The sequence below is a fragment of the Cervus canadensis genome, chromosome 6 (assembly GCF_019320065.1).
Source record: "Cervus canadensis isolate Bull #8, Minnesota chromosome 6, ASM1932006v1, whole genome shotgun sequence".
Classification (NCBI taxonomy): Eukaryota; Metazoa; Chordata; class Mammalia; order Artiodactyla; family Cervidae; genus Cervus; species Cervus canadensis.
The window spans coordinates 82,314,793-82,342,500 of NC_057391.1; the positions used below are offsets into that span (position 1 = coordinate 82,314,793).

The following is a 27,708-nucleotide window of genomic DNA, read 5'->3' on the forward strand; positions in this document are numbered from 1 at the left end:
CTGTTTTTCCTGCCCTAGTGGACACTTCTTTAAGAGAAAAATCAGGTCTTCTGTCCTGTTTGATTCCTTTCAGTGGCCAGCACCATGCTGGGCACTAGTGGATGCTCAAGAGAAGACAAGTTGCTTAATTTATTTTAACCTCAGTTTCCTCTTCTGTAAAATGGGGATAATATATCCATATGTGTAAGACTGCCTACATCCGAGTATCTAGCAGGGGGTCTAGCACATGGGAAACAAATGTTCAATGTTAGTTTTCCACGTGTGTGTGTGGCTATGTTAGTCACTCAGTCGTGTCCAACTCTTTGTGACCCCATGGAATGTAGCCCACCAGGCTCCTCTGTACAAGGGATTCTCAGGCAAGAATACTGGAGTGGGTAGCCATTCCTTTCTCCAGGGGATCTTCCAGACCCAGGGATCGAACCCAGCATCTCCTGCATTACAGGCAGATTCTTTACCACTGAGCCACCAGGGAAGCCCTCCCTGTCAAATCAGGCTGGCTCAGTCCCCGGCTCCCTGCTCTGATTGGGGGCAAGTAGAACCTACCACCTCGGACTCCAGTGGCTGGTATTCAGAGGTTCAGATGCCCTCTCCTTTGCAACCTCAGGGGACTGGAAGGAGGGGAGGGCTGGGAACTCCCTAGGCCCCAGCAAAGTGGAGTGTACCCTCAACATCCAGCTGGAGCTGAGGAGGCTGAGATAGAAGTTGCCAGTGTGGCGGCCATGGACTTGATCTGCTCTGGGGTCCTCATCCCCCCCTCCACCGGAAATGGACTAATGAATGAATGGTGGGGTGGGGGGAGAAGCTGGGGACAGGGTTAGGATTTCATGAGTGATGGTGGGAAGGGCATGGCAGACACATCTTACCCTTCTCCATGGGCTATGTCTTCAAGTGAAAGCATAGGCCCCCACGGTGTGGACAGGGTAGGTTTCCTGGATGTGCTTAAGTGTTTCCTCGTGTTAACTCGTTTCATCCTCATAAGGACCCTGTGAGCTGGGTACTATATTTCCCACAAGGAAACTCGGAGAATTGACTCTGGAAACTGTGCTCTCCACCACTGTTTTACTGTCTCCAGGATGACAGAATGAATGTTTTCATTTACACCCCGCAGCCTGATGTCTTTTCCATCCCACCTTTTTGGCTCATGGCCTGGGCTGGGGGTTGGGGGGAGGGGGCCTGCCAGTGTCTCATGGCCCCAGGGGCGTGCTCTCCACTCAGACCTCCCGGCTCTGAGCTCCCTTGAGACTCTTGGCACTACCCATGCCTTAAGGGGAAGAGGAGAGTCCCTGGAAATGAGAACAACAGTCGTGGATAAGGAACACTCCTGCCCTGCCCAGCCCACACACAGCCCTGCAATCGCTCTGGGCGGCTGGACTCTGTGGCTTTAACTGGGTCCTACTCCCTTGTCCATCTGTCTCCCTCACAATCTCTGTCTCTCCTGAGGAAAGGAACAGGCTTGTTCGACCTCCAGTGGCCACTAACAGCTTCCTCTGGGGCTCCCTGGGGGAAGTGAAAGAGTGAAGTCACTCAATCATGTCTGACTCTTTGCGACCACATGGACTGTAGCCTACCAGGCTCCTCCATCAATGGGATTTTCCAGGCAAGAGTACTGGAGTGGGTTGCCATTTCCTTCTCCAGGGGATCTTCCCAACCCAGGGATCGAACCCGGGTCTTCCACAATTGCAGGCGGATTCTTTACCATCTGAGCCACCGAGGGGGATGGTCCCCAGGGAAGGCTTCCACTGTCCTTGAACGCCCCCTCCTCCCCACGTGCCCCTGGGAGAGGGTGGTCTGGGCTCCTGCCCGATGTCCCTGCCCAGCTGCACAGCAGCTTAATGTGAAGGGGCGGTAATTTACTAGCATTCCCCACTCCTCCCCTTGGTTACCAAAAGTCTGAGTTCACAGGAGGGCAGGAGAGAAGAATCCCTATCCAGAAACGTAAGATGCTGGGAGGAGCTCGGAAATGTGCAGAAGTATTACCCAAAACTAAATGAAGTTTGTATTTAAAAAACAGTACAAATAATAAAGAGCCCCAGTAAAATAGTCAGCCTTTGACTCAGTAATTTCACTGCTGAGAGCTGATTCTAAGGCAGTCTCATTCCAGAGAAGAAGGAAGCAGGAGGCCCAGAGAGGTTCATTATAGAAGTGAACAGTTAGAAGCAAACTCTCCTAAATTTGGGAGAATGGTGAAATAAATAGAGACTTTGATATGATGGTATCATGTTGGATCCTTTTATTTATTTATTTGGTTGCAATGGGTCTTAGTTGTAGCTCATGAGACCTTTCATTGGGGTGCATGGACTTATTTGCCCTGCAGCATGTGGGATCTTAACTTCCTGACCAGGGATCCAATGCATGTCCCCTGCATTGGAAGGTGGATTCTTAACCACTGGACCATCAGGGAAGTCCTTGGACTCTTTTAAAGTGATGCTTATGAAGCATGTGTAACAACTGGGAACACGTGTACATTGTAACTAAAATATTAAACTACATAAAATGTATGTGCCAAAGGGAATAAGCGAAAACTGTAATAATTCTGGTGTGTGGTGACTTTCTTTAAAATTTCTTTAAAATTTAAAATTTTTTGCCTAGAAAATCCCACAGACAGAGGAGCCTGGTATGCTACAGTCCATGGGGTCTCAAAGAGTCAGACACGACTGAGAGACTGAACTGAACTGAAGACTGGGCAGGTTGGGGTCAGGCTAGAGTGGCCTGAGGGTGCTGCAGAAGTGCTTTGAGGCCTCTTGGGTGGGAGGCTCTCCAGAGGCTGCTCTTCCTGCCTCCTCTGGGAGAAGGTGGCTAGCTGAGAGTGTACTGCTGGCGTCCTTGTCACCCTGCCGTGTTGCTCTTCTTCTCTGGGGGCTGCCTGAAGTGTGAGGGTGGCGATCCTGCCCCGTGCAGCTCCACCTGATGGTTCCGTGACTCTGTGGGGCTCCTGTTGGTACCTAGATTTCTGCCTATAGGTGCTCGCTCTTCACCCCTGCTCTCTCCCTGAGGATCTGAGACACCTGGGTCTCTGCAGCGGACCCTGGCCTGCTCACCTGCGAACGTGGGGGCAGGGGCTGATGGTCTCCCTTCCTCTTTAGGGCACCTCATTGAGTCTACAAGGCATCTCAGAGACTGTGGGGCACCCCATTCAGTCTACTCCTTCGCGGACTGCTATATCATGAAACTCTGTTGCATTGGCTGGCATTTCATGGAAGCAACCTTAACAGAAGATAAAGATTCACTTTGGTTCTGTCCCCTGGTCTCAGATCTGTTCGCACCTGCCTGCCTTTCTGGGTTGTTCCATCCTGAACTGCAAGGATGCGTTATTATTCATCTTTATTCTCTGTTTATTCCACAACCCCCACCCCTCATACACCACAGCAAGAAGGGACCCAGGAGTGTTACCCAGAAGGTGGCCTGACTTTCTTTATTTCCCCCTCACCAGATGGAAGGTACTGCTGTGCCTCTGATCATGACCTCACTAGAGCCATGAGATAGTGTCCAACAGGGGCTTTGAGATGGCAAGCCCCTCGCCACCCCCACCCCCAGCACACACACACACAGCTTGCACCCTGCTTGGAGGGGCTGCCATTCGGCCTTCCTGCAGACTCTCTCACATTGTTGGTCATGGGATCGTGAAAGGACACATTTGAGAAGCCATTCCTGTGTTTTCATTACACTAAGACCTTCCTGCATGGGAGATGGTCTCAACACATCTCCAAGATGGCTTGGTTACCCAGGGCCCAGACGGGGGGTGTCTGGGGCTCACACACCTCTCTGCCTGGGCTCCTGTCTAAGGCCAGTCAAGGTGGCCGCGTTGAGAGGTCCCTTGAGATGAGAGGCTGGAGTGCAAGGCCAGCCCAGGTAGGCAGTCCCCTCTGCCCCTCTGTGAGGTGAGGTGAGTCCAGTTGTAGGAGACTACACAATTCTGGTCTCCTCATTACCTCCTAACTGGTCCTTTGGAGAAGGAATGGCCAGGAGGTGGATTTTCACATATTGATGACTCTTCTTCCAAGACTAAGAAGTGAGAGTAGTATGCACATTTCTGAGGGTTGCCTGGGTGACATCTGATGCTATTAACAGGTGTGTAAGAGGATTTCCAAGGATGGAGTAAGCCTCAGAGGCTGTAGGAATGGCAGTTCCTTGGACCCCTGTTGAAAGACTCAGATTCCAGTGGAGTGTTAGGTCGGCATGAAATTCCATGTTTGAATCACAGCAAAGATTAAAAGCAAATTCAAAGGCATCTCCAGCGGGTGGTCCTAACTGTGTGGCCTTGACCTTGATATTGCGTGAGAGTCTGCAGCTCACCATGATAGACCGGGCATTCCACACTTGGACTCTGTGGTTAGGAAGCTCGTGGTGAGGTGAGCAGAGGGTGGCCTTGCTAGGAGGAGCCGTGCTCCCATCACAGCTTGGAAGATGCTGTTGCAGAGCCTCCCATCTCCAGACCCACAGGATCAGGAGCAGCAGTAGAGCAGAGAGGGACGCTGTGAGCAGGACTCATACGGGCTGACTCAGTGAATAAGGTTAGCCACTGGCTTCGTTGTGGCTCCGTGGTAGAGAATCCTCTTGCCAATGCAGGAGAAGCAGGTTCGATCCCTGGGTTTTGAAGATCCCCCAGAGGAGGAAGTGGAAACCCACTCCAGTATTCTTGCCTGGGAAATCCCATGGGGTCCCAAAGAGTCAGACATGACTTAGCGACTAAACCACACAATCGCCTTAGCCTCAGTTGTCGTCTTTTCTGGAGGGCTGAATGCAATGTAGACAGTGAATGTGTTCCAGGGAGAAGATATCTCTATGAGCGGCAAAGTTGAGGTCAGGACCCCCATTCGGGAAAGGACGGGGTGGAGCCAGTGTCTGTTGGTCACAGATTCTGTGCCAGCTACTGAGCAAAGAGCATTACACCACACTGCAAGTGAGGCCTCTCAGTCGTGTCTGACTCTTTGTGACCCCACGGGCTGGGGCCTGCCAGGCTCCTCCATCCATGGGATTTTTCCAGGCAAGAAAACTGGAGTGGGTTGCCATTTCCTTCTCCAGGGGATCTTCCCAACCCAGGAACGGAACCCAGGTCTCCCATACTGTAGGCAGACTCCTTATCATCTAAACCACCATGGAAGCGTATACCCACACTACCACGCAACAAACCATTTTAAAGACAGAGGAAATGTGGACAAGGTGGTTACGTGTTATCCCAGGATCACGGAGTTAATGAAAGGCCGAGTGAGAGTTTGATCTCAGATCGTCCAGACGCCAATGGCGGACTCTTTACTGGTGCTTCCTGACTGCTTCCCCAGACACAGACAGCAGGAGAAATTTACCTGGAAGTTGTTTCCCGTGGCATCAGAGCATTCCTTGTAATTCACAAGCATTAATTGAATCTTGATTCACACCGTCTGCTCTTACTCAAAAAAGCACTTCCCACACAAGTGAATGCAAGCGATAATATTAAGTGCCATTTAATAGTACTACGTACTAAATGATTAAGTATTTATTATGCTTGCAAATTTGGAGACTTTACCAATATTAACATTCCTAGTAACTGACTTCATACCATGTGTGTGTGTGCTCAGTCATCAGCCATGTCCGACTCTTTGCAACCCAGTGGGCTGTAGCCTGCCAGGCTCCTTTCTCCATGGGATTTTCCGAGCAAGAATACTGAAGTAGGTTGCCCTTTCTTCCTCCAGAGGATCGTCCCAACCCAGGGACTGAACCCATCTCTCCTGCGTCTCCTGCACTGCAGGCAGATTCTTTACCGCTGAGTCACTGGGGAAGCGTCTTCCTACCATGCCTGATTTGAAATCCACCTGCACGTCATGACACTGTTTGAGAACCAGCCAGTTGTACTGCCCATGATGACAAGTCTGGTCCTCGCTCACCTATGCTGCAAGGCCAGACACCTGAATGGGGTTGGTCTCATTCTGAGTGGCAAAGGGCATTGATACAAAAAAGCAAGTGTATTTGGGCAGGTAGCAACTTTCCCTGTAACTTCCTCTCTAAAGGGGATGGCGTTCTAGGCCAGGGTCTGATTTGTATAGTAGTGATGTTTCTTGTTTTATTTATTTATTGGTTGATTGATTCAATGCTGTTTGGAGAACAGTGATTTTTTTTTTTAATATAGCTTTTCCTGTTCTTTTAAAAAAACAAAACTTTTTATTTTGTATCGGGCTATAGCCAACTAACAGGGGGCTTCCCCTGGTGGCTCAGAGGATAAAGCGTCTGCCTGCAATGTGGGAAACCTGGGTTTGATCCCCGGGTTGGGAAGATCCCCTGGAGAAGGAAATGGCAACCCACTCCAGTACTCTTGCCTGGAAAATGCCATGGACGGAGGAGTCTGATAGGCTACAGTCAAGAGGATCACAAAGAGTCATATATGACTGAGCAACTTCACTTTCACCATAGCCAACTAACAATGTTGTGATAGTTTCAGGTGAATAGTGAAGGGACTCAGCCATACATATACATGTATCCATTCTCCCCGAAACTCCCCCCCCCCCCCAGATGGGTACAGTACAGGTACCACATACGGTATGAGTGTAGAACCATGGCTGGTTCTCAAACAGTGTCATGATGTACAGGTGGATTTCAAACCAGGTATGGTACAAAGTCGCTTCGCCAGGGACTCAGCGATAAAGAATCCACCTGCAGTGCAGGCTGCCACATAACATTAAGCAGAGTTCCATGTGCTATGCAGTAGGTCCTTGTTGGTTATCCATTTTAAACATAGCCATGTGGACATGTTGAGCCCGGATTCCCTAATTATCCCTTCCTCCCATTCTCCACACCCCCCCAGCAACCATAAGTTTGTTCTCTGTGAGTCTTTTTTGTAAATAATTTCATTCGTACAATTTCTTTTTAGATTCCACATATAAGAGATGCCATGCAATATTTCTCCTTCTCTGTCTTACTTCCTTCACTCAGTATGATCATCTCTAGGCCCATCCATGTGGCTGCAAATGGCATTATTCATTCTTCTTTAATGACCGAGTAATATTCCATTGTGTGTGTGTGTATCTCCTTTATCCATTCCTCTGGTAACTGACATTTAGGTTGCTTTCACATCTTGGCTATCATAAAGAGTGTTGCAATGAACATTGGGGTGCTTGTATCCTTTTGGATCATGTTTTTCTCTAGATATAAGCCTAGGAGTGGGATTGCAGGGTCATATGGTAGCTATATTTTTAGTTTTTTAAGGAACCTCTGTACTGTTCTCCATAGAGGCTATACCAATTGACCTTCCCACCAACAATGTAGGAGGGGAGAGAACCCTGATTTTTAGAGATATTATTTTGTCAAAGAATGAGCCAAAGGGGCTTGGAGGTTCCATAGAGGTGATTCATGGACTTCCTGGAGGTGTTGGTGAAGGACTGAGACTGGGACCAACTTATCAAACATAACAAGCTACTTTTTTGCTGCTTTATGTAACAGTGCTGCGTACAGTTCCATCCCATGAAAGGCTCTTTGGGGCTCTTTTTTGAAGTTTGAAAACCACTGCTTTAAAATGATGTTTTTATGATCCCATAGGCAAAAGCATTCCTGCTGATGGGCAAGTCCCTCTCCTGTGACCCTTCTTACTGGCTGTCAGTTAAGAGTTTCTAAATCTAAATCTCTGTACAGACGCATTCTCTGGGGCAAGAAGTGAGTCTCCCTGGCGGAGTGGCTGGGGTAGCTAGGATCCAAGGAACAAAAGGGAATATGCACGGGTGGATGTTGAAAGAAACAGCAAAATAAATCCACCTGTTTGATCTCATGATAGCCTTTCAGACTGGAAAGGGAAGGAATACGGGGTAAGGAGCCCTCCTTGTTTTATTAGGGACTTTATTCTCCATCCAGAGGGGGCCTCCTGCTATCTTGGGTGTTTGCAGAAACTATTCGTATGCATCCAGGTGGTTTCAGAATTGCTGCCGATTTGAACCTGCTCCAACCAAACAAATTGGCCCTAATGGGGCCAAAGCAGGGCTTGGCAGTAGATTGTCTTTCTTTTCACCACTCCCTCTGTCTTCTTCCTGCTGCCTTCACCTTCTCCAAGTCATAGAAAGTGAAAATTCACCCTTTGGCATTCTGCTCAAGGTTATGTGGCAGCCTAGATCGGAGGCAAGTTTGGGGAGAATCAGTTCAGTTCAGTTGCTCAGTCGTGTCCTACTCTTTGCAAACCCCATGAACTACAGCACGCCAGGCCTCCCTGTCCATCACCAACTCCCAGAGCTTACTCAGACTCATGTCTGTCATGTCAGTGATGCCATCCAACCATCTCATCCTCTGTCATCCCCTTCTCCTCCTGCCTTCAATCTCTCCCAGCATCAGGGTCTTTTCTAATGAATTGGTTCTTCGCTTCAGGTGGCCCAAATATTGGAGTTTCAGCTTCAGCATCAGTCCTTCCAATGAATATTCAGGACCGATTTCCTTTAGGATGGACTGGTTTGATCTCCTTGCTGTCCAAGGGACTCTCAAGAGTCTTCTCCAACACCACTGTTCAAAAACATCAATTCTTCGATGCTCAGCTTTCTTTGTAGTCCAACTCCCACATCCATACATGACTACTGCAAAAACTATAGCTTTGACTAGACGGACCTTTGTTTGTAAAGTAATGTCTCTTCTTTTTATTTTTATTTTATTTTATTTTTTTGTCTCTTCTTTTTAATATGTTGTCTAGGTTGGTCATAACTTTTCTTCCAAGGAGCAAGTGTGTTTTAATTTCATGGCTGCAGTCACTATCTGCAGTGATTTTGGAGCCCCCCAAAATAAAGTCTCTCACTGTTTCAATTGTTTCCCCATCTATTTGCCATGAAGTGATGGGACCGGATGCAATGATCATGATCAATAACCTCAGATATGCAGATGACACCACCCTTATGGTAGAAAGCAAAGAACTAAAGAGCCTCTTGATGAAAGTGAGAGAGGAGAGTGAAAAAGTTGGCTTAAAGCTCAACATTCAGAAAACTAAGGTCATGGCATCCAGTCCCATCACTTTCATGGCAAATAGATGGGGGAGAGGAGATGCATATATGCGGATGGCTGAGTCCCTTCGCTGTTAACCTGAAGCTATCACAACACTGTTAATTGGCTGTGTGTGAGTGCTCAGTCACTTTAGTCGTGTCTGATTCTTTGCGACCCCATGGGCTGTAGCCCACCAGGCTGCTCTGTCCATGGGATTGTCCAGGCAAGAATGCTGGAGTGGGTAGCCAGTCCCTCCTCAACAGATACAATGAGAGTAATGACACCCAGCTCAAATGTGAAGTGGGGTGGATAACCTTGAGTCAGAACAGAACAGTGCTGAGTGCCCAGCATAGAGTGATGTTCGGTAAATGGTCCGTCCCCACCACCCCCTCCATCCCCATCACTGAAGAGTCAAATTAGAGTTGGTGTTCTTCAATGAACAGTAGAAAAAAAGGAGAAAATGAAAATGCTACAATATTAGTGGTGGACCAAAACAAGGAATGGATCGTGTCATGGATAAGAAACAGAGTTTCTGTCTTTATTGTTGGATGAGGTCACGGGCAGAATTATTCAATTGGAGGAAGAGAGAGTAAATGGAGACAAACTGAAGGTGCTGAGGGGCTATGTGGACATTTTCTGGGCTCAAGGAGCGTTGAAGTGAAAGTATAAGTTGCTCAGTCATGTCTGACTCTTTGAGACCGCATGGACTATAGCCTATCAGGTTCCTCTGTCCATGGAAATCTCCAGGCAAGAATACTGGAGTGGGTTGCCATGCCCTCCTCCAGGGGATCTTCCCAACCCAGGGATAGAACCCAGGTCTCCCACATTGCAGGCGGATTCTGTACCATCTGAGCCATGAGGGAAGCCCAAGAATACTGGAGTGGGTAGCCTAGCCCTTCTCCAGTAGATCTTCCAGACTCAGGAATCGAACCAGGGTCTCCTGCATTGCAGGCTGGTTCTTTACCAGCTGAGCTACCAGGGAAGGCCACAGGGATGGTTACTGATGACCTATTTGGAGATGGTTCCCTTAAAGATGAAGGTGAAAGTGAAAGTCACTCAGTCATGTCCAACTCTTTGCGACCCCAAGGACTATACAATCCATGGAATTCTCCAGGCCAGAATACTGGAGTGGGTAAGCCTTTCCCTTCTCCAGGGGATCTTCCCAACCCATGGATCAAGCCCAGGTCTCCCGCATTGCAGGTGGATTCTTTATCAGATGAGCCACAAGGAAGGTATCCCTTAAAGATACCCTAGGAAAATGTGGTCAGTCACCTTTCTCTGATTCTCAGGACCACCAGCCCAGCTGGGGGCAGGAAGAGACAGAACAACAGACAATAGGGTGGGCAGACCCTGGATATTTGATACCTGGATCTGCCATCCTCTACAACCAATTTACACTGAGAAATAATCAACTAGTCATTAATAATAATCATTATTTTCCTGACTGTTGATAATCTAAAAATAAACTCTTCAAAATCATGAACCCATTTCAATGTTCCAATGTTATTATTCCAATTCAGTAAGATTTTTCATGTAAAAGCTAATATTTGAGCTTACAAATATTACATCTCACAGTTCTGTTTCACTGTTTTAAATTTTAAGTGCAAATAAAAATTTCGCATAGAATAACAAGACTGAAGTAAGTCGAGTTCTTTCCCTGTCTCTAGAAATCCCTGAGCTGTCATTGTTTACTCTGAATTTACCATTTGGACACAAGGATGTATTTAGGAAGTACCAAAAGGGTCAAGACACAGACAGGCCTTAAGTGAGCTTGGATGATCCTACATTTTTAAGAATGGACTCTTGAAACACCCCTAGAGCTAAGGGGAGCTAAGTTTCTGTGTGTGTGGCTGACTTATTACCTTCAGGTGGAATGCAATTTGTATTAAAGGACAAATAATAAGAATATGCTAATTTGAAGCCTACATGTATTATTAAAACTCAACAGCAACTGCAACAGTTTTGTTTTGCTTTTTTTTTGGCTCATGCCACACAACATGTGGGTTCTTAATTCCCTGACCGGGGATCGAGCCCACACTCCCTGCACTGGATGCACTGGAAGCAAAGTTGGAACCACTAGACTGCAGGGAAGTCCTGGGAAGAGTGTTTTATCACTGACGTCGTTTTGACTTGCTGGAGCAAGGTGAGAACACAACGTAGCCTGACTTAAGAGTTAGCCTTACACTGTTTTTACATCCTGTCAGACGGTGACCCCCTTCTTGCTTGCATCCATGGGTAGCCAAGCGCCACCAACCTGCCGATGGTACAGCCCAGGTGTGGCGGACACTGTTGGTTGCCTTTCCTGCTTCCTCCTGTAACAAGTGAATCTTCCTTGTCACTGAACATTAATGTTCTCAGGAGCAGAGAGCCTCTTCCCCAGCTTCAGGGAGTTAATGTATTTTAAACCAGTCACAGCAATCATTTCTCCTCTGACAGTGACTGGTTTAGGGTGAGTGTGATTCTGGATTCTGGCTGAGAAGATGTGAGGATAAGTCTGCTGCAGCGGGAATGGGGAAAAAGATTTTCCTCTGGAATCAAATGAAATCAAGACAAACAAGCAAAAACAAACTAGAGACCCAGGGGGACATTTCTCCCAGCATAAACTCATATATGCACACACCCCCTTCCCAGCTTTGACAGGTTGGGTGAGGAAGTGGTACCTGGGCCACAAGAAGCATGCTTCACCTCTAGGGGGACCAGGGGAAGGTGACGGCCCGTACGCTAAGGACAGCCCACCCAAAAGATGAAACCACCTGCCCCTGGAGACTTTGCCACGTGAGGCCATAGACCTGTTCCTGAAGCCACTGGACTCTCCCGGTGCTTGAGGCTCAAGCTAAGCACAGAGGTGGGTGGGTGCACACGTGGGGAAAGACGGTCACCCGAGGAAGTGGCTCAGCTCAGGATGAAGAAAACCAGGGACAAGGGAGAACACAGTATGGACTGGAAGAGAAGGGGGTGGAGAAGGGACACAGGGCCAGGGGGTCCTGACAATTGGCTTCAGACGACACCATTGACCTGAACATCTTGGCAACTGAACCAGAACCAAGCTGACTGAATGGATGGGCGAATGGGTGGGTGCGGTTAGGTCCACCTAGGCCTTTGTAAGCCAGTGGGGCTGTTACTAGTGCAGTGCCCACCCGTCATAACCCATCAATCATCGCGCTCATTATGCTCCTCCTCCCCAACCAAGCAAGGCATAGTAAATAATAAAATAGTGTGAACTGCGAGAAAGTCAGTGGCCCTGAGCCACTTGCTGATTCAGTCCTGATCTCAGCCCTGGTCCCCTAGAAAACAGAGCCGGAGGCCAGCTGATTCGTGTTGATGTATGGCAAAAGCCATCACAATATTGTAAAGTAATTATTCTCCAATTAAAATAAATAAAATTAAAAGACAGGAAAAGAAGAAACACCAAAAAAAAAGAAAAAAGTGCTGACACTTCATTGGAGAAGTATAAGGCCTGGGAACAGAGGGTGATGGAAAGGGGAGGGAGGCGAGGTTAGATGCCAAGTAAAGTGATGTGATGTGTTCTGTGCTGGCCATCACGTGCCTAGCTGGTCTCACAGAAACCAGCAGGGTGTCTGGTGTGCATGTCTCTTCTGGAGGGTTTATATAAAGAGAAATCACACCATGAAACAGTGCTCAGAGGGCAGGAAGAAAAGGGAAGAATTGGGGCAGCTACCCTCCTGAACTTCTAGGGTGCATCGTCTGGCACCCTCAGTAAACCAGCCCTCAGGGACTGGACGTGGAGGTGAGACTCAGCCTGAGTGGGGTGCTGAACCAGAGAGAAAAGAGAGGCAGTCACGGGGACCAGCGATGACACCTACAGTGTGTGCGCGTGACTCGGGCTCTGGACGCAAGTGTTGACCCTCAGTGCACAGGGGCAACCCATCCCACCCGGTCCCACATTTGTCCCTCGCCGTGTGGGGCTCAGACAGCCTTCGGGAGGCCTTGACACCTTCTTCACCGCTCTTCCAGTCCTTTCCTCATCACCCTTCCAGTCTGCTTTTGAAGCAAGTCCCTCGGGGCTGTGCATAAAATTCCATCAGTGCCTGTAGTAAGAGAGTAAAGAGGAATTATGGCTGCTCCTTGCTCGGCTGGGTTTTGTAGAATTACCCCAAAGCAGTGTTTATCATGCCATTGAGCTGGAGGCCCATGCTTAATGTGCTATCTGTCCTGACCCCAGATCTCTCTCTGCATCGCTGCCCTTCCACCAGCTCTCCTACAGTCCGGCTCATTCTAGGGTCATTACTGACAAGTGTATTACCGGTGTTTATCCATATTAAATCTTGTACCATTGACTGCCTTCTTCTCTATTTCTCTAAACCCTCTTTGGTCCTCCTGCAGTTTCCCTTCCTGCCTTGCCTCATTCTTCTTGGAAAGGCAAGCCTTCTAAGACAGGAGTTCTAGTGAAGCTTGTTGCTAATTGTTTACCAAGAATGAAGTTGTAAAAGGAGGTCCTGGCTGCAAGGCTGGAGCCTTCATCTGGAATTGGTACTGACCTGTTCATAATTGCTTCCCAGGTGGCGCTAGTGGTAAAGAACCCATCTGCCAATGCCAGAGACATAAGAGAGGCAGGTTTGTTTGATTCCTGGGTTGGGAAGATCCCCTGGAGGAGGGCATGGCAACCCACTCTGGTATTCTTGCCTGAAGAATCCCATGGACAGAGGAGCCTGGCGGGCTACAGTCCATGGGGTCACAAAGAATCGGGACACGACTGAAGTGACTTAACACGTGCACACTTGTAATTACCTCTTTCCAAGCAGTGCGGACTTCACTGATGGGACTGGCTTCATTACGGCATACGTTTGGAAAGGTAACTGCTGGCCAGCACTTTTCTCATGTAAAAACATAGTCGAAAGCTCTCATCTTAATCATGTTTTACATAGCTCGAGCACTTTACAGTTTATAAAACACTTACATTTGATTTTTCCTACAACCTAAAAGTGTGTGCTGTTTTTCCCTCTCCATAAAACATTTTACTAGAGCAAAAAATAAAATGCATTTTATTCTAAAGAATAATGAAATAAGAAGTTCTACCTTAATTGAGCCATTAGGAAATGAAAACGCATTTCAGTGTTCCCGGTGTTGACTTTTATATCATTAATGCTCGGGAGACAGGCTCAGCCAACGTGTTTCTTTGTTTCCCGCTAAATGGCACATTTAACATGTGTGTGTTAGCTTACAATTAATTTTCCCAGTTTCACATATTTAATAATTTCTTTGAGGTATTTATCTCTGAGAGTAGAAATGTACTGGGAGGCATAATTTGTTGAGTTTGCCAAACAAATTCTTCATTCTTTCTGTGTCCAGTGTTGACCATGAGATTTTGGCAGTTAAAACTCTCATCCAGCATAGGAAAGGAATGATTTCAGTGAGCCCAGACTCTTGCATCTTTCCATACATAGAAAAATGCTAAATTCCTTAACTTGAGATATCTGGCTTCCTTTAATTAACAATCATCTTTTGATGTTCAGACTACCTGTCCTTCGTTGCAAAACTTCTGTATGTTTTGGCTCCTTCCCTCGCCTCCTCAGAGCAGTTCTGTCAGGGTCACTTGAGATGCTGTCTCAGGGGCTTGCAGTCCCAAAAATTCCCACCGAATAAAACATAACTCTGAAAAAAATACAAAAAAAAAAAAGCTATCGTCAAAGAAAATTTGGCCTTTTACCAATGATAAGGCCCTAGAAACAAACTGCTTGCTTGATATTTGAAATCGACCATGTTTTATGCACAAACTGATGCAGAAGTCACAAGAAATTGGATGTTAAATTAATATGTTACACAGATGAAAATAAGGTCAGATTTCCTTGTTATTAGTTTTGATAAAAACCCACCATCCATTGTAATGGAAAATACTTAGTTAGGCAGCTCATTCATTCAGTCAATAGCGAGTTGTCTAATGCCTCTTAGGTACCAGGCGCTATCAAGGTACATTCTTCTTCTCCTCCACTGACCCTCGTCCTCATTCTCTACCTCCTCCTTCTTCCTCTCTTTGTATTCCTCCTCCTGTTCCTCTCTCTTCCTCCCAAAATTTGGCAGGTGGCAAAGCTCTTAGAGTCATGATGTGTTCCTATTCTCCTGGAGATGAGCAGGGGGAAAGATCTCTGTTTCTATGGAGGGACAGAGCTCACCTTCCTGCCTGCTCACTGCAGTCACCGTCTTGCACAAGGAAAGGAATCTTTTGGGCACACAGAGGACTTCAATATGCCATTCAGCTGTGTTGGTCAGAATGGAATCTTGAGACTCAGAAAAAGAAAAAAAAAATAATCACAGAGCTTTGAAATATCTGGAAGTTATTCCTCCAAGACCCCTGGTAGGGGTTTCAGATAAGGAAGTGGATAGCGGTGGTGGGAGGGACCCCAAGCGTTTATCCACTCAAGACGTCGCCCCCTTCACATTTCATCTTCGGTGTCACGATGGCTGTGCCAACAGGACACGAGCCTTCTTGCCCCAATAATAGCCCCTTACAGCTTCAGGAAAAGCCATCATGTTTCCGCAGCATTTATCTGTCAGCAGGAGACTATTATGGGAGCACAAACTCGCATTGTATTAGCGTTATCAGTTCATTATGATCCTTGGGACGAGTGCCAGCCAGTGGGCTGCCAGTCTGCTGACCAGCACAGGGGGATATAACTCCACATCCCCAAATTCAAGCCTTGAGAAGACAGTGGGCCCACTGGGGTGTATGGTTGGGGACATTTTCTCTGACCGGGAGTTCACAGAGCCCTGACTTGATCAGCACGATCCCCAAAGATGCCCAGGTCAGACTCACTGTCCAGGCTGGGCCCACCTTAGTCCTCAGGGACCATCAATGGATGCACTTTCCCAGCTCACCTCCCCCAGTGCTTACCCTGGGGTGGAACAGGAACAGGCTTGGATTGTGACTCAGACAGGTCCACGGAGGCACCCTCTCCTTCCTGGGCTGGTGGTAAGGAGTAACTACATGCCTTGTAGGCATCATTCTCACCTGGAGACTTGGTGCAGTGAACGCGGATGCGGTCGAGGGACAGGGATGCTATAAACAATTAGTGTCTCGCGTTCACTGTGCTTAGGGAGTACGCGGTAGGATCTCCAGAAATTCCTGCTGGGTCTTGTCTTTTGTGATGAGGCCATCAGGTCCTCCTGCTGGGTTGCTTGGCTTGAAAGAGGAGAAAAGCCTCCTCATTGTTGGGCTGGACAGTAGCCAGTGCAGGGAGGGGATTCAGGAATCTGAGAGACACTGCTTGTTGCTGTTGTTTCCTGGGCAGAAAAGACCAGTGTCAGAGCAGGGTGGGGAGGCACCTCGAGACAGGGACACACACTCCAAGGGCGGAGATCTTCACCACACTTGTGGCAAGGGGTGATGCTCTGGGTTCAGCTGCATAGATTATGGCAAGGCAGCTTGAGCGGTCCTCAAGATCCGGGTACAGGCACTCAGACAGCCCGTTCTAGGACTCAGCCAGACTGGGATGGGAAAGAGCAGGTGGTTAGTATGGACCTGGCTTCAGCTATTTGTGAGACACTGGCTGCTTTTTGTACCCAGGGGAACACAGGTCTGGGGGACAGAACAGGCTGAACAGTGTCTGGGAATCTTTTCTTACTTATCTGCCTCCTGGAACTCAGCCCCTAGGAAACCACTTGGGGAAGAGTCCACACCCTTAAGGGGATGGACACAGAAGCCTGGGTCCCCACCATCTCCCAGGTGATGTGTGTGTGTGTGTGTGTGTGTGTGTGCAGTGTGTTTCCAAGGGCATGGTTCTAGTTTGGCTTCATAGTCCTTAGGAGAGAGCTTGAACTTAGGGAAGGAGGGAGAAGGGAAAGCAAAGAGACCTGCATACAAAGAGTTAGGAGTAGAATAAGTAGAAATCCATGCTTTGCCAGGGCTTTGTTGTGTGACCTTGGGTAGGTCACTCCACCATACAGGGCCACTTAAAAATTTCCTTATTTATAAAGTCTGATGATGGTTCTAAATGATTCCCTGAACCCTCCCCACTCCCACCCGCCCCAGCCATAAGGTCTTGTGAATGTAAGAAATGTCTATTTAAAGGAGTTTGTCACAAGAACAATGTCAGCTGCGGTTCCCCTTCTACCCTCCACAATTCCTGTGTCCGATGCCTTTTGTTCCATTCTCCTTGGGTTGACTTGCCCACCTAGGGCTGCCAATATGGGGATAGAGGAGAGTAAAGAGGTGGCTTAGAGCTTTGTGCTGGGGTGGAGGTGGACTACAAATAGCACCTGCTCCGGGTGAGCAGTGGAATGATTGAGAAGATGATGGGTTGAATAACTTTCAAGCTTGCGGGAGCCCAAGAGCTCTGCCCACCCCCACTCTACCCCCTAGTACCACCTTTGCTTTCTGGAGAAGAGATGGCTTCAGCCAGGCCATGCGAAATGGTCGGGTCCAGAGCCCAGGTGTGCTCTGCACTCGCCCTCCAGCCAGAGGCCTGGAACCCACCTTGGCTTTGGGAAGGAACCCCGTGAGCTGGCTGGGGACAGAGGGGAGGAGAGAAACTGGTCCCAAAAAGAGTGTGCGTCCTGGCTACACTTGCCTGGGAAACCACAGGAGAAGCCTGGCCCTGCTGGGCTGGATCAGGTCCCCAGGGTGTCCGCGCCAGTGGGCCCTCTCCTCCCCTTCAGGGGAGTCTGCAGGCGCACATTTGCCAGGGAGGGAAGGGAGGAAAAACTCTGCCCCAGGGCCATGTGTGATGGGGCTGGATAGTCACTGCGGAGGAGGAGGACGTCCAAAGAAGGCTGGATCTCAGGGACCTCTTTCTCGCCCTGGAGGACAATCAGCTAGGGCCCAGGGGCGAGGCCCTTAGTTACCTGCGTCCCCGTGCCTTGGATGCAGACAGTAGTTAGGTGGGCAAGAGCCTAGCTTTTTTAATGTTAATTTTTATTGGAGTATAATTGATTTACAATGTTGTGTTTTTCTGCTGTATAGCCAAGTGAATCAGTTATAGATATACCCACTCTTGTGTAGATGCTATTCCCATATAGGCCATCACAGAATATCGAGCAGAGTTCCCTCTGCTATATGGTAGGTACTTATAAGTTATCTATTTTATATACAGTAGTGTGTATATGTTTTGAACCAACACAGACTTTCTGCTTTCCCTCATTTGCACCCAGTGGCTTTGCATCCACTCCAAGCTGTGAAGTTGTCTTTCTTTTCACGCTCCACTGCACGTGCTCTATCTCCAGTTTACAAAAGGTGCACCCACCGCAAAAACCCAGTGGATCTCATACAACCTGTTAGGAGCTAAGTCCCTGTGGGGCAACCAGCCTGTCCTGACAGCAGACGGCCCCCGCCCCACTCTAAACTGCTATGGTCTGACATTTCATTCAACAAGGTTTTAATCAAGCAACTGCCATGTGCCAGGCACTGGTAAGCACTGGGGATTCTCCAGTGAACAAAAACAGACACGGTCCCTGCCCTTATAGAGCTTACAATCTAGTGGTGTGTGTGCACGCATGCATGTGCAGGGGGTGGTATTAGTCATACCAATATATGTATAATTGCAAACTAATAAATTACCTGAAGCAAGGCAAATAGCAGAAGCTTTTAATGTGATCTGGAAGCTGGGGCGTCCTGGGTGGCAGGGACAAAGCCTGAGGGGGCCATCTCATGGGCTGAGACGGGGTGTGGAGACACACAGGGGCTTGTCATCTGGGGCACGCCGGTTGGCCACGGGGAAGGACTGGGGTCTCTTTCTTAACTGCAACAAATTGCGAAGGGGACTTTGGATGTTCATTTTACAAAGTGCTTCCTGGCTGCTAAGTGCTTAGCGAGTGGATTTCCAGGGGCCAGAAGGGAGGCAGAGAAACCAGTTTGAGGTCTTGGCAACACATGGTGGTTGGATCCCTGCACCCCTCTTTCCATTTCCAATGTAACCAAGTACCTATGTGATTAAAAAAAAAAAAAAATCCAGGGCTGCTGGGGGCTCTACTGACAGAGCCGACATCTTCATCCATCTCTCTGTGAGATACCTGCCGGCGTCCCGAGCCTGGAGAATCCCACGCGGTCCTCCACTTCAGCACATAGGAAAAACCTCAGCTCGGTTTCCCAGCCTGCACGAGCTTCCATTTATCCAAGTCAAGTATCATCTGCCGTCCTGCTGCCCATTCCCCAGCCCCTCCCGGGCGGTCGGCCCCTCCTGGGGTTTCTCACAAGCCTCCTGCTTTTATTCCTGAAGTGCTTGAACACTGCAGTTACAATCCATTTAGACTTTATTCTGATGATAAAATGATGTTTTCCCCCCTACTGCTCATTGTCTTTTGTAGAATATAGGAGAATAAGGTGGTGGTCTCTCTTGAGGGCTTTTTTTCCCTCCCTTTTAAATAATTCTATGCCTATCTCCTCCCCACACTCATTTGAACCATCAAATTGATTATTATCCCTGTGGCTGGCACATCTCAAAAGACGACAAGCCCCAGAAGAAGGACTGGGGATCGACTTACAGCTGGTTTTAGTACAGTAATATTCGGGTTCATGGAGAGAGCAGCAGACAGGGATGCAGGTATGTTCATAGCTGGGGATTCAGGTGTGTATGTTGAAGTGTCTACTTGTGCCTTGAAGTGGATGTGGCTGGTAAGTTGGTTGTTTTAACCATAATTGTGCTTTTCTAAGCAGACAGGAATTTATTTGCTTGTGTCTGTGTCCTGGGAACGTTTCTGAGGGTTGCCAATGAAGAGAACATCACTGTACACATCTTGAGAGTGTTTTATAGAATCAAGCCCTGCCGTCTAGTCCGTACGAGAGCTGTTCAGAACCCACTGGCCCAGGTGATGAGAGCTGGGGAGGGAATCAGTCCCTCTCTTGCTGGGGCTCACCTACGAGCCTGACCCTTTGCACTTTTGTGCACCAAACACCAGGTGTGAGGTTCTGAATTTCTAAGGAGCTGGCCTCTTCTTTTTGATAGGCGGGAGGAGAAATGGGTCTCGTTTTCAAATTTAAAAACATACCCCTTCCAAAGAGCTGAGAGGTGAGTTTGCTAGACCTGCCAGTTAAAAGATCAGACTGGGGGTTGGGGGTGGAGAGGATATATAAAAGGGCACACCTTTCAAGTCCCCAGCCACACCAGCCAGTTGGGCTAAAAAAGAGAAAAAATTTTTTTTTCTTTAATGGCGAGAGGACAGGCCTTGCGGCTCTACAGCACAGTTCTCCTACTCCTCCGGAGGTGGGGACCTCGCGCGAGCGCCTGGATCCATTGAAGTCTCTCTGGCTCACCCCCCTCCCCCCACCCCAGCTCGATTCTGTCACTTTAAGTCCAGCCCCTGAGAGATAGCCAATAGGAGCCAAACCATACATCAGTCTCCGAGCCTTAAAGCTACAGTAGGGTTAGTGGGCTCCAAGTCTGGTGCCCGAGCCGCCTCCACCGCTTCGCATCCCCTCTGCCAGCACGGGAGTGTGTGCCCGAGTGCGGGAGCGCTGGGCTGGGCGCGCACCGCTCTCGGCCTCCCTCGCGCCCTGCCGCGGCGCTTCCATCCACCCACTCCGCCTCGGCCGGCTCACCGTGCCCCTGCCCGGACTCGCGCCTCGCCGGTGCCCTTCACTCGCTCTTCCGCGTGATCTCCCCGCCGCCTTTTCTCTACCAACTGGGAATGCTAAAACGGGACTGATGGATGTGTCCGAACTCTGCGTCCCTGACCCCCTCGGCTACCACAACCAGTAGGTGCTCGGCTTCTCCGTCTGTGTCTGTCCTTCTGCCTGTCCGGCCGGCTCTGTCTTGAGTGTCGCAGTTCTTCTTCTAGGCATTCTTGAAGTGGCAGGGACCCCGGGGTTGGGGGGTGGGCGGAAGGTGAGGGCACTTGGGGCGGACGTCGGAAGGGGAAAACCGCACACTTTTCTGGGTTTCCTTCTGGGGGTGAACCCGACTCTAACTTTTCCCTCACCACCCCCACCCCGCCTTTGACAAACCCTCACTCTTAGGTAAGAGCAGAGCTTTTCGCCTTCACTCCGATCGTCCCCCGCGGGGAGAAAATATTTGAGTTTCTGTGGAATGGGGAGGAGCGAGCCCAGAACAGGTGCGGGAATGTCTCAAGGATGTCCCGTTCCCACTCGGGAAAGCGTCCCTGCGGGCCCTTTGACTTTAATGTTTATTTTCATACTGGGGACCAAAAACGGTCCCGGCAAGGGGGCGAAATTGAACGTGCCGCGCAGATTTGGAAACTGTGGGCGGCGAGCGCGGTCTCGCGCTGCGGTCCCAGAGCTGCTCCCCGAGGGCGCGCACGCGGCGCGGTGGACCCAAGTCCCCCAGCCACCCGCCCCCAGGGGTGCGGGCGGCTCGGCCAGGTTAGACTGTGCCCAGAACGCCCCAATAGGGGATGCCCGCCTCCCTCCAGGAGTGGGGACAATCGGCTGGACGCTGCAGCGGAGGCAAAGTTGGTTCGCGGCTTTAGACGAGGCGGTGCCGGGTGATTTCCGTGCCACGGGGCGGCTTTGCGCTCGCCTCCCTGGAACTTGGGGTCGTCTGAGCCGCGTGCCCGCGGGTGGCCGGCGGGGGCTGCGGTGCTAGACACCGGGTAACCGCAGGTCCCGGGACTTGGGCAGCTTGCCGAGTGCGCAGAGTGGGGAAGCGCACAACTGATTCCCAGAATGGTGGAACGCTGCCCCGCGCAACCATCCTTGACTTTGCGCGGTCCTGCTCCTGCCACCCGCCGTTCTCCTGCCAGGGCCCTCCGCGGTCGGCGCCCCACCTGCCCAGGTACCTGTCCCGGGCTCCCCGCGGGCGCTCCCGGCGCCGCCGCGCTCCCGGCAGGTGTCCGGGGCGTCTGGGTGTGGGCGCACTCCGTGTGTGGTTCCCCCGGAAGGCTTCAGATAATACTACAATGAAAACTCCAGATTCTCGTGGACCTGCTTAAACTTCTTGCTATTCTTCCTCCTCTTCAGCCCCGCCATCCCCCGAAGCAAGCTGAACTACCAAAGTCAGTTCTCCTTCGGTCATCCTTTCGTTTTTTGTACCACCCCCTCTTCCCAGGTACCGCGACATCCCTAAAACAATACTCTGGATAACGTGGGGTCCCTGTAGGTGTGATTACGCCCCGCGCTGAACAGAATACCTCCACCCCAGGTGGACCGCGCGTGAGAGAGAAGGCGACTCCACAGCAGCGTCTCCTGGGGGCAGGGACCGCACGGTCCAGCCTCCACGCTGACCTTTTTGATTCCAGTTTGGGGATTTCCCCGGGCAGAGGGTCCTTTAGGTGCCGCCAGAATTGAAACAGAGTGTCAGAAGAGGCGATTGGATTAGGAGATGAGGGGCATCTTGGATTCACATTTCCATCAGCGTGAAAAGTGGCTTTTAATTCTCTTTAAAGGTTATACCCATCCCAGCTTGTATGGCTGGTGCGGTTGGGGTGGGGTTTGTCCCACACTGTGGTGCTCCCTCCGTAAGGGAGGGGGAGCCCCCAAAGAAACCTCCTGGTTAGGTGAGACTGTGAACTGTGTATGATGCTTGTGGGGCATTTCCTTACATAAAATTACCAAGTAAGACAAATATTGGATATTTAAATTATTTAGTTTTCCCCTCTCCAGAGGTGACTTCTTTAGTTGAGCTTGAAATATCTATGTATTTGTCCCTGGCTCAAGTCACAGTCAATAAATATGAAATTTCATATGGGGAAGTACATCTTTTGATTATGTTGACCAGGAAAGCAAGGAGAGATGGGGGATTTAGCAGCTGGGTAATTCATCGAGTTGACGGCAACCCTGGCTTGAGTTTGAGGAGAAATATGGGCAAAGAAGGAATGTCAGGGAAGCGGCAAAGGGGAATGAGGTAGCTGAGGTCCTGGGTGTCTGGGAAGGGTTTGAAGTAGAAATCAATTATAAAGTAAGCCTGATAGTGATTTGGACTCCCTAGCCTTCTTGGTGGTTTTTTTTTTTTTTTTTTGCAAAGAATTAGCTTCTCCCTCCATGGGGCACAGGAAAAGCCAGAAAGGTGCCTGCTTCGTCTACAGAGGATCTAAGCATCCCAGTGAGATGCTGTTTCTCAGAGTCCCAAACCTGCTGGGCAGCAGTCCAAGCATTAGTGAGCCGGGCCCCCACACACAGGTGCGTGCCTCCTGGAGAAGGTGTACCTCTGCTATGGTTACTGAGGTACAAAATTGCCAAGGACAAGCTTGTAGAGGTCGGAGGCTGCCGTTGGGGGAGGCAGCCTTCTGACCAGCCCCCCGCCCCCCGGTGTTTCTCTGCTCCACAAAAAGTAGCGTTAGAGGCCCCCCGGCAGCAAAGTGACAAGACACAGGAATGCATTCTTTGGTTTGTTGGAAGGACGGTAGCATGAGTCCATCCATTTTGGTGCCGAGGTTTCTCTGGGAACATATACAAGAGTAGGTGGGTTCGCGTGCTCTGTATGGATAGTTTCTACCTATTTGCCTTAGTTGACATTTCTGGACTTGAATAAAAAAAAAACCCAAGGGTGCAGGGACCACAGTCCATCGAGGAAGAGATCCCCAGGCTTCCCTCTCACCTGCTAATATACCGAGAGTGATCTTTAATATTTTAGTGTTATTTTCACTTTCCAGGTGAGAAATTCACTCACACACACACACACACACACAGATACACTGGGACCTTCATACCTCTCTCTCCTTCATTTTCCTTTTCCTGTAGCCGATCCTGTAGGTGACTCCATTAGCATTTCTAATCAATATTTTATGTACATATATAATCAGCCAGAGTCGGAGTGAGCGTGCTGGCTTGTGTGGGCCTGTGTACAAATGTGTCAGGGACGGACCCGATGGAGACCCTGGGCAGACAATCCGGGGAGTCGGGGCTGGGGGCGGTGGGGGCTTCGTCACCCACCATCCGATGACCACTTTGCTGATGTTAAAGAAACAGAAAACAAACTGTCCCGAAGGTAAAATATGTGGGTTCACACGTAGGAAAAATGCCACATGGTAATTCAGAATCAGTGACCCAGAGAAAAACAAAGGGGGAAATTAATTTTTAATGGTACATTTAAGAATAAATCAGCGGGAGGACATTCATCTTGGTTTTCTAAGGGAGGGGCTCTAGGAAATAAACCTTTCTGTGGCTGCTCCCCGCTTCTGGAAGGTGTGGGCTGCCGTGGAAGAGGATGGACTCGTTCAGGCCTGAGGGCGACAAGCTTAGCAGGGAACAGGAGGTCGACGCGAGGGCCCCAGTCCTGGGCCAGGCCCTTTCCAGCTGAGTGAGATCTTGACATCAACTGGAAATTTCCTCTCGGAGCTCATTTCCGCAACTCCATTTTAGAAACAGTCCTCGATTTTTACCAACAATTGGAACATATGAAAAAGATGTTTCTTAAACAAACATATATGAAGAAACAGACTGACCCACCAAACAAGAACCTTTTCATTCTATTGATTTGGAGGAATCAATACATATTCCATTTAGTCCGAGAGAGGAGAGACAGAGGGGACTTTCGGGGAAAGCTCTGTGAGGGAAGTGGCTGTGACAGAGATTTCATGTCATAACCCTGCCTTCTCCGAGTGTCCCGGCTCTAGCCCAGGGGGCCCTTGTGACTGTCTGCTTGATTCGTGTTCCTGATAATGGGACATATTGCCAAATGTTTTCTTTTCTTTTTTGTTTTAAGCCCCTTCCTCAGTCCTCTACAAAATGCCCAGCTTCTTTTGAGCACAGCGACTGGGAAGGTCTGTACAAGCCTGGCAGCCCAAAGGAAGGTGTGGGGAGGAGAGACATTGCCAGCGTGTTTGCATGGGGGTGGGCGATGGAGCTGGTTGTGTGAGGGAGCAGGATTCAAAAGGAAAGCAAGTTCAGTCAGACATTTAGACAAGAGCCGAGATGCTTTTGACCAGGTTCTGCAGCGCCCTTCCCTAGAATGTGTCTTCCAGACGCTTTAGGTGGTTTTCTCAGTATGATTTTTTTTTGTGGTTCTCATTTAAGAGGACAGAATAGCAGAGATGCAGAGCCTAATCCACTCCTTCAAAGTAAAGTCCAGCCCACACCCTGAACACCCCAAGCTGGTGCCTTTTCACACCTACCGGCCAGGCCATCATTCAGCTCTGTCTCTCTTCCAGCTTGACCAGGAGGTCTGCCCAAAATTTGTCAGGACTCCTCCCAGCTTTGCTGGGAGCTTCTGGCTTGAAGCTGGGTGGCTTTTGGCTGAAGAGTCCCCTGGGGAATGCACAGCTTGAGTGCTGAGCCTCCAATGTCCTCCACCAGAGGATGTGTGGGGCGCCAGCAGAGGGTCCACAGACCAGGCCAGGAAGCCCCGAAGGGCTCAGCTTGAGAATGGGCTGGGAGCAGACAAATCTGAGCTCATCTCCTGCCCTTGAGGCCAGTTGCTGACTTCTAGGGATAAACCGAAGGTCCGAGTGCTGGTGACCCCTGATTGGACTTCCTCTCTGGTGACTGCCCTCTTTCTCAGGCCCAGCAGCCTTGGACCTCCGGAGAACCGTCATATGCCTGGTCATTCCTCGGAGGAGGGGTCCACGGGCCCCATGGGCTTCTGCTGGCCCCGGTGTCCCCCGGTGTGGCTGGGGTGGCCTGCGGCGGGCTCACATCCTGGTTGTCCCATCCGCTGGTGTGGCCAGGTCCCTGCGCAGGGAGGTTGCGGTGTTTATAATTGCAAATGTAATTAGCAGACCAGCTCTGGGGGACTGGGATGCTCAACTTCTCTACACATCAGAGTGACCCCTGCACTGGCTGGCCGGCAGATTAACCCTTCCCACCCACCCACACACGCTCCCCGCGCCTCTAGTGAGGCCACTGACCTTTCCCTAATAATGGCAGGGCTATCCCGGGGAAGGGGGTGGCCGGGCCAGACTGCTTTCTGGGAGAGGTTGTCAGGGCAGTGCCTGGGAGAGGTCAGTCACTGGGGGCGTGTTTCTTCCCTAGGCCACTGGGCATGTGACCCTTACCACTTGTGACAGTGTGACCCCCCCCCCTCCTTTGGCAGGCTGGAGTATTTCCTGGCACACTTCCTGGGCCACACTGGAAGGAGGTCACTGGAAGACTGTGGGTGCATGCTGGTCAGTGGCTCTAGGGGCTTCGCTGGGGGAAGCAGGGCTCTGGAGGGGCATCCTTGTGACTGCCGGCTGGCTCCCAGGTTCTGCAGGGTGCCCTCACTCCCGATGTGTGGGGGGCAGACTGCAGGAGAACACGGGCTCAATTTGTCCCTGGGAGCAGAGACCACACACCCCCCCTCCCCGCCACAACCAGCCACCCAATGAAAGACGCCGACAAACCAGACAAGCAGGAAACTTGGAGCCCACGCATGGCCCCCGCCCCCCACCCCTCCTGTGAGTGCACTGGTGTGTCTGCCTACCTACAGTGCCTTTCTGTAGGATCAGGATTAGAACAGAAAGGATTTTAATAGCCCCTCTACTTATAAGCATTGGCTTAAGGGAGTGTCAAGCCCTTTTTTGTTGCCGTTAACACCCTTGATACAGAGGATGTCTCCAAACCCCGAAGCATCAAAAGCCGCATCCTTTCCTCGGAAAGTGTCTGTGTGTGCAGGTGTGTGAGAGCCACGGCGGGGCTCCCCTTTCAGAGGGGAGACGAGGGGCTCTGCTGTTTAAACCCGGCCCCTGCTGACCTGCCTTTTACCCCTTGCCTGGATTGAGGTCAGGCTGTGGCCACATTCCAGCGAGGGGCTGTGCGCCTTGGGGTTTTTCCGTGGTGTGGGAGGGAGCCCAGAGCGACCCAAGGGGGCTGGCTGTCCCTGCCATCGCAGGAGTTCAGTCTTTCCTAAGAGGCTTTCTTCAGTTCTCTGGGCCTGGGTAGGGCTGGCAGACCCCGGAGAAGGCGAGCAGGCCGGGCTGCCCTTCTCCCGGAGAACAGATGGCCACACTCAAAGGGGCAGGCAGTTCTTCCCCAGGTTCCCGGCTAACCCTTCTCTCCCTGGATATGCCCATCGACAGTCTTATTGCTAAAGGTCAAATGTGTTCTTACGTCAAGGAAAATCAGACTGGTTTTCATTTGCCCACGGGACTTTCGATATGAAACTGGATGAAGTTAAAAAAAAAAAAATCTATTGGCTAAATGCCTTAAATTCAGGATTGTGTGGTCTCGGGTTAAAATAAGCTCCAGATAAAAGTTTTCCTGGGGGTTAGAGACATAATTGTTTTTTCATCTTCATTTGCCATGCTTTTTAACCTACACACGTTTTAGTCCCAAAGAATTTTGTTTTCCTTCTCTTCCTCTCCCCGACCCCGCCTTTAAATTTCTCTCCTCTGTTCCTCATGACTTTAAAAATGTTCGTCTTTTCAACACTGTCATTCAGAGTCCCCAGGATTGAGCCTTTTCTGGGAATGGTTTTCTGGATAATGTTATTTTGTTTCTCAATGTCATTTCATCCAGAGGTCAAAAGGCAGTTAAACAAACTCCAACAAGGTTTTGTTTTTATCTCCCGGTTTTAAATGTGATCAATTTTCATTTTAAACTATATCAGAGTCCTCTCCTGCCAATTACAGTAGCAGCCAGCCTCACGCCTGACCGTCAGTGTTTACTGAAACACTGCATTAAAATTGCACGAATGTGAAGTGCCCAATTAGAGTCAAGTCTTCCTATCTAGGAAGCTGTGAGTTTCAAAACCCCAATGCTAAGTGTTATTTTAACTTAATTTTTTTAACTGCTTAAAATGACTTACATTCATAATGTTTTTTCCTTTTCTTGTTATACAATTCTTAAAGTATTATATTTACTTACGTTTATGTTTTTGGTGTTTTTACCTGGCTTGTATTTTTAAAAAGATACCCAGCAAAAGGTTTTTGAGCATCACTGGTCTTTTCCCGTGTTCTTGGTTTCCAAAAGACAGAGAACAAGAACATACAGTCCTAAGGATGTGAAGAGTGACGTTTCAAATTAAATTC

The 27,708-nt window shown here is 49.6% G+C and overlaps 1 protein-coding gene across 2 annotated transcripts in view; it reads left to right on the top strand.

The window, feature by feature from the left end:
• The window catches only part of ESRRB (estrogen related receptor beta), a 179,563-nt gene that overhangs the window by 46,173 nt on the left and 105,682 nt on the right, over positions 1–27,708 (top strand). Inside the window, exon 1 of one of the 2 annotated variants that reach the window (XM_043472621.1) lies at positions 20,296–20,563. The exons of the other annotated variant lie outside the window; for it this stretch is intronic. Coding sequence (XP_043328556.1) covers positions 20,514–20,563 — 50 coding nt within the window. The 5' untranslated portion in view covers positions 20,296–20,513. Of the gene's footprint in view, positions 1–20,295; positions 20,564–27,708 lie in introns of those variants that run through there. 2 annotated transcript variants of the gene reach the window in all.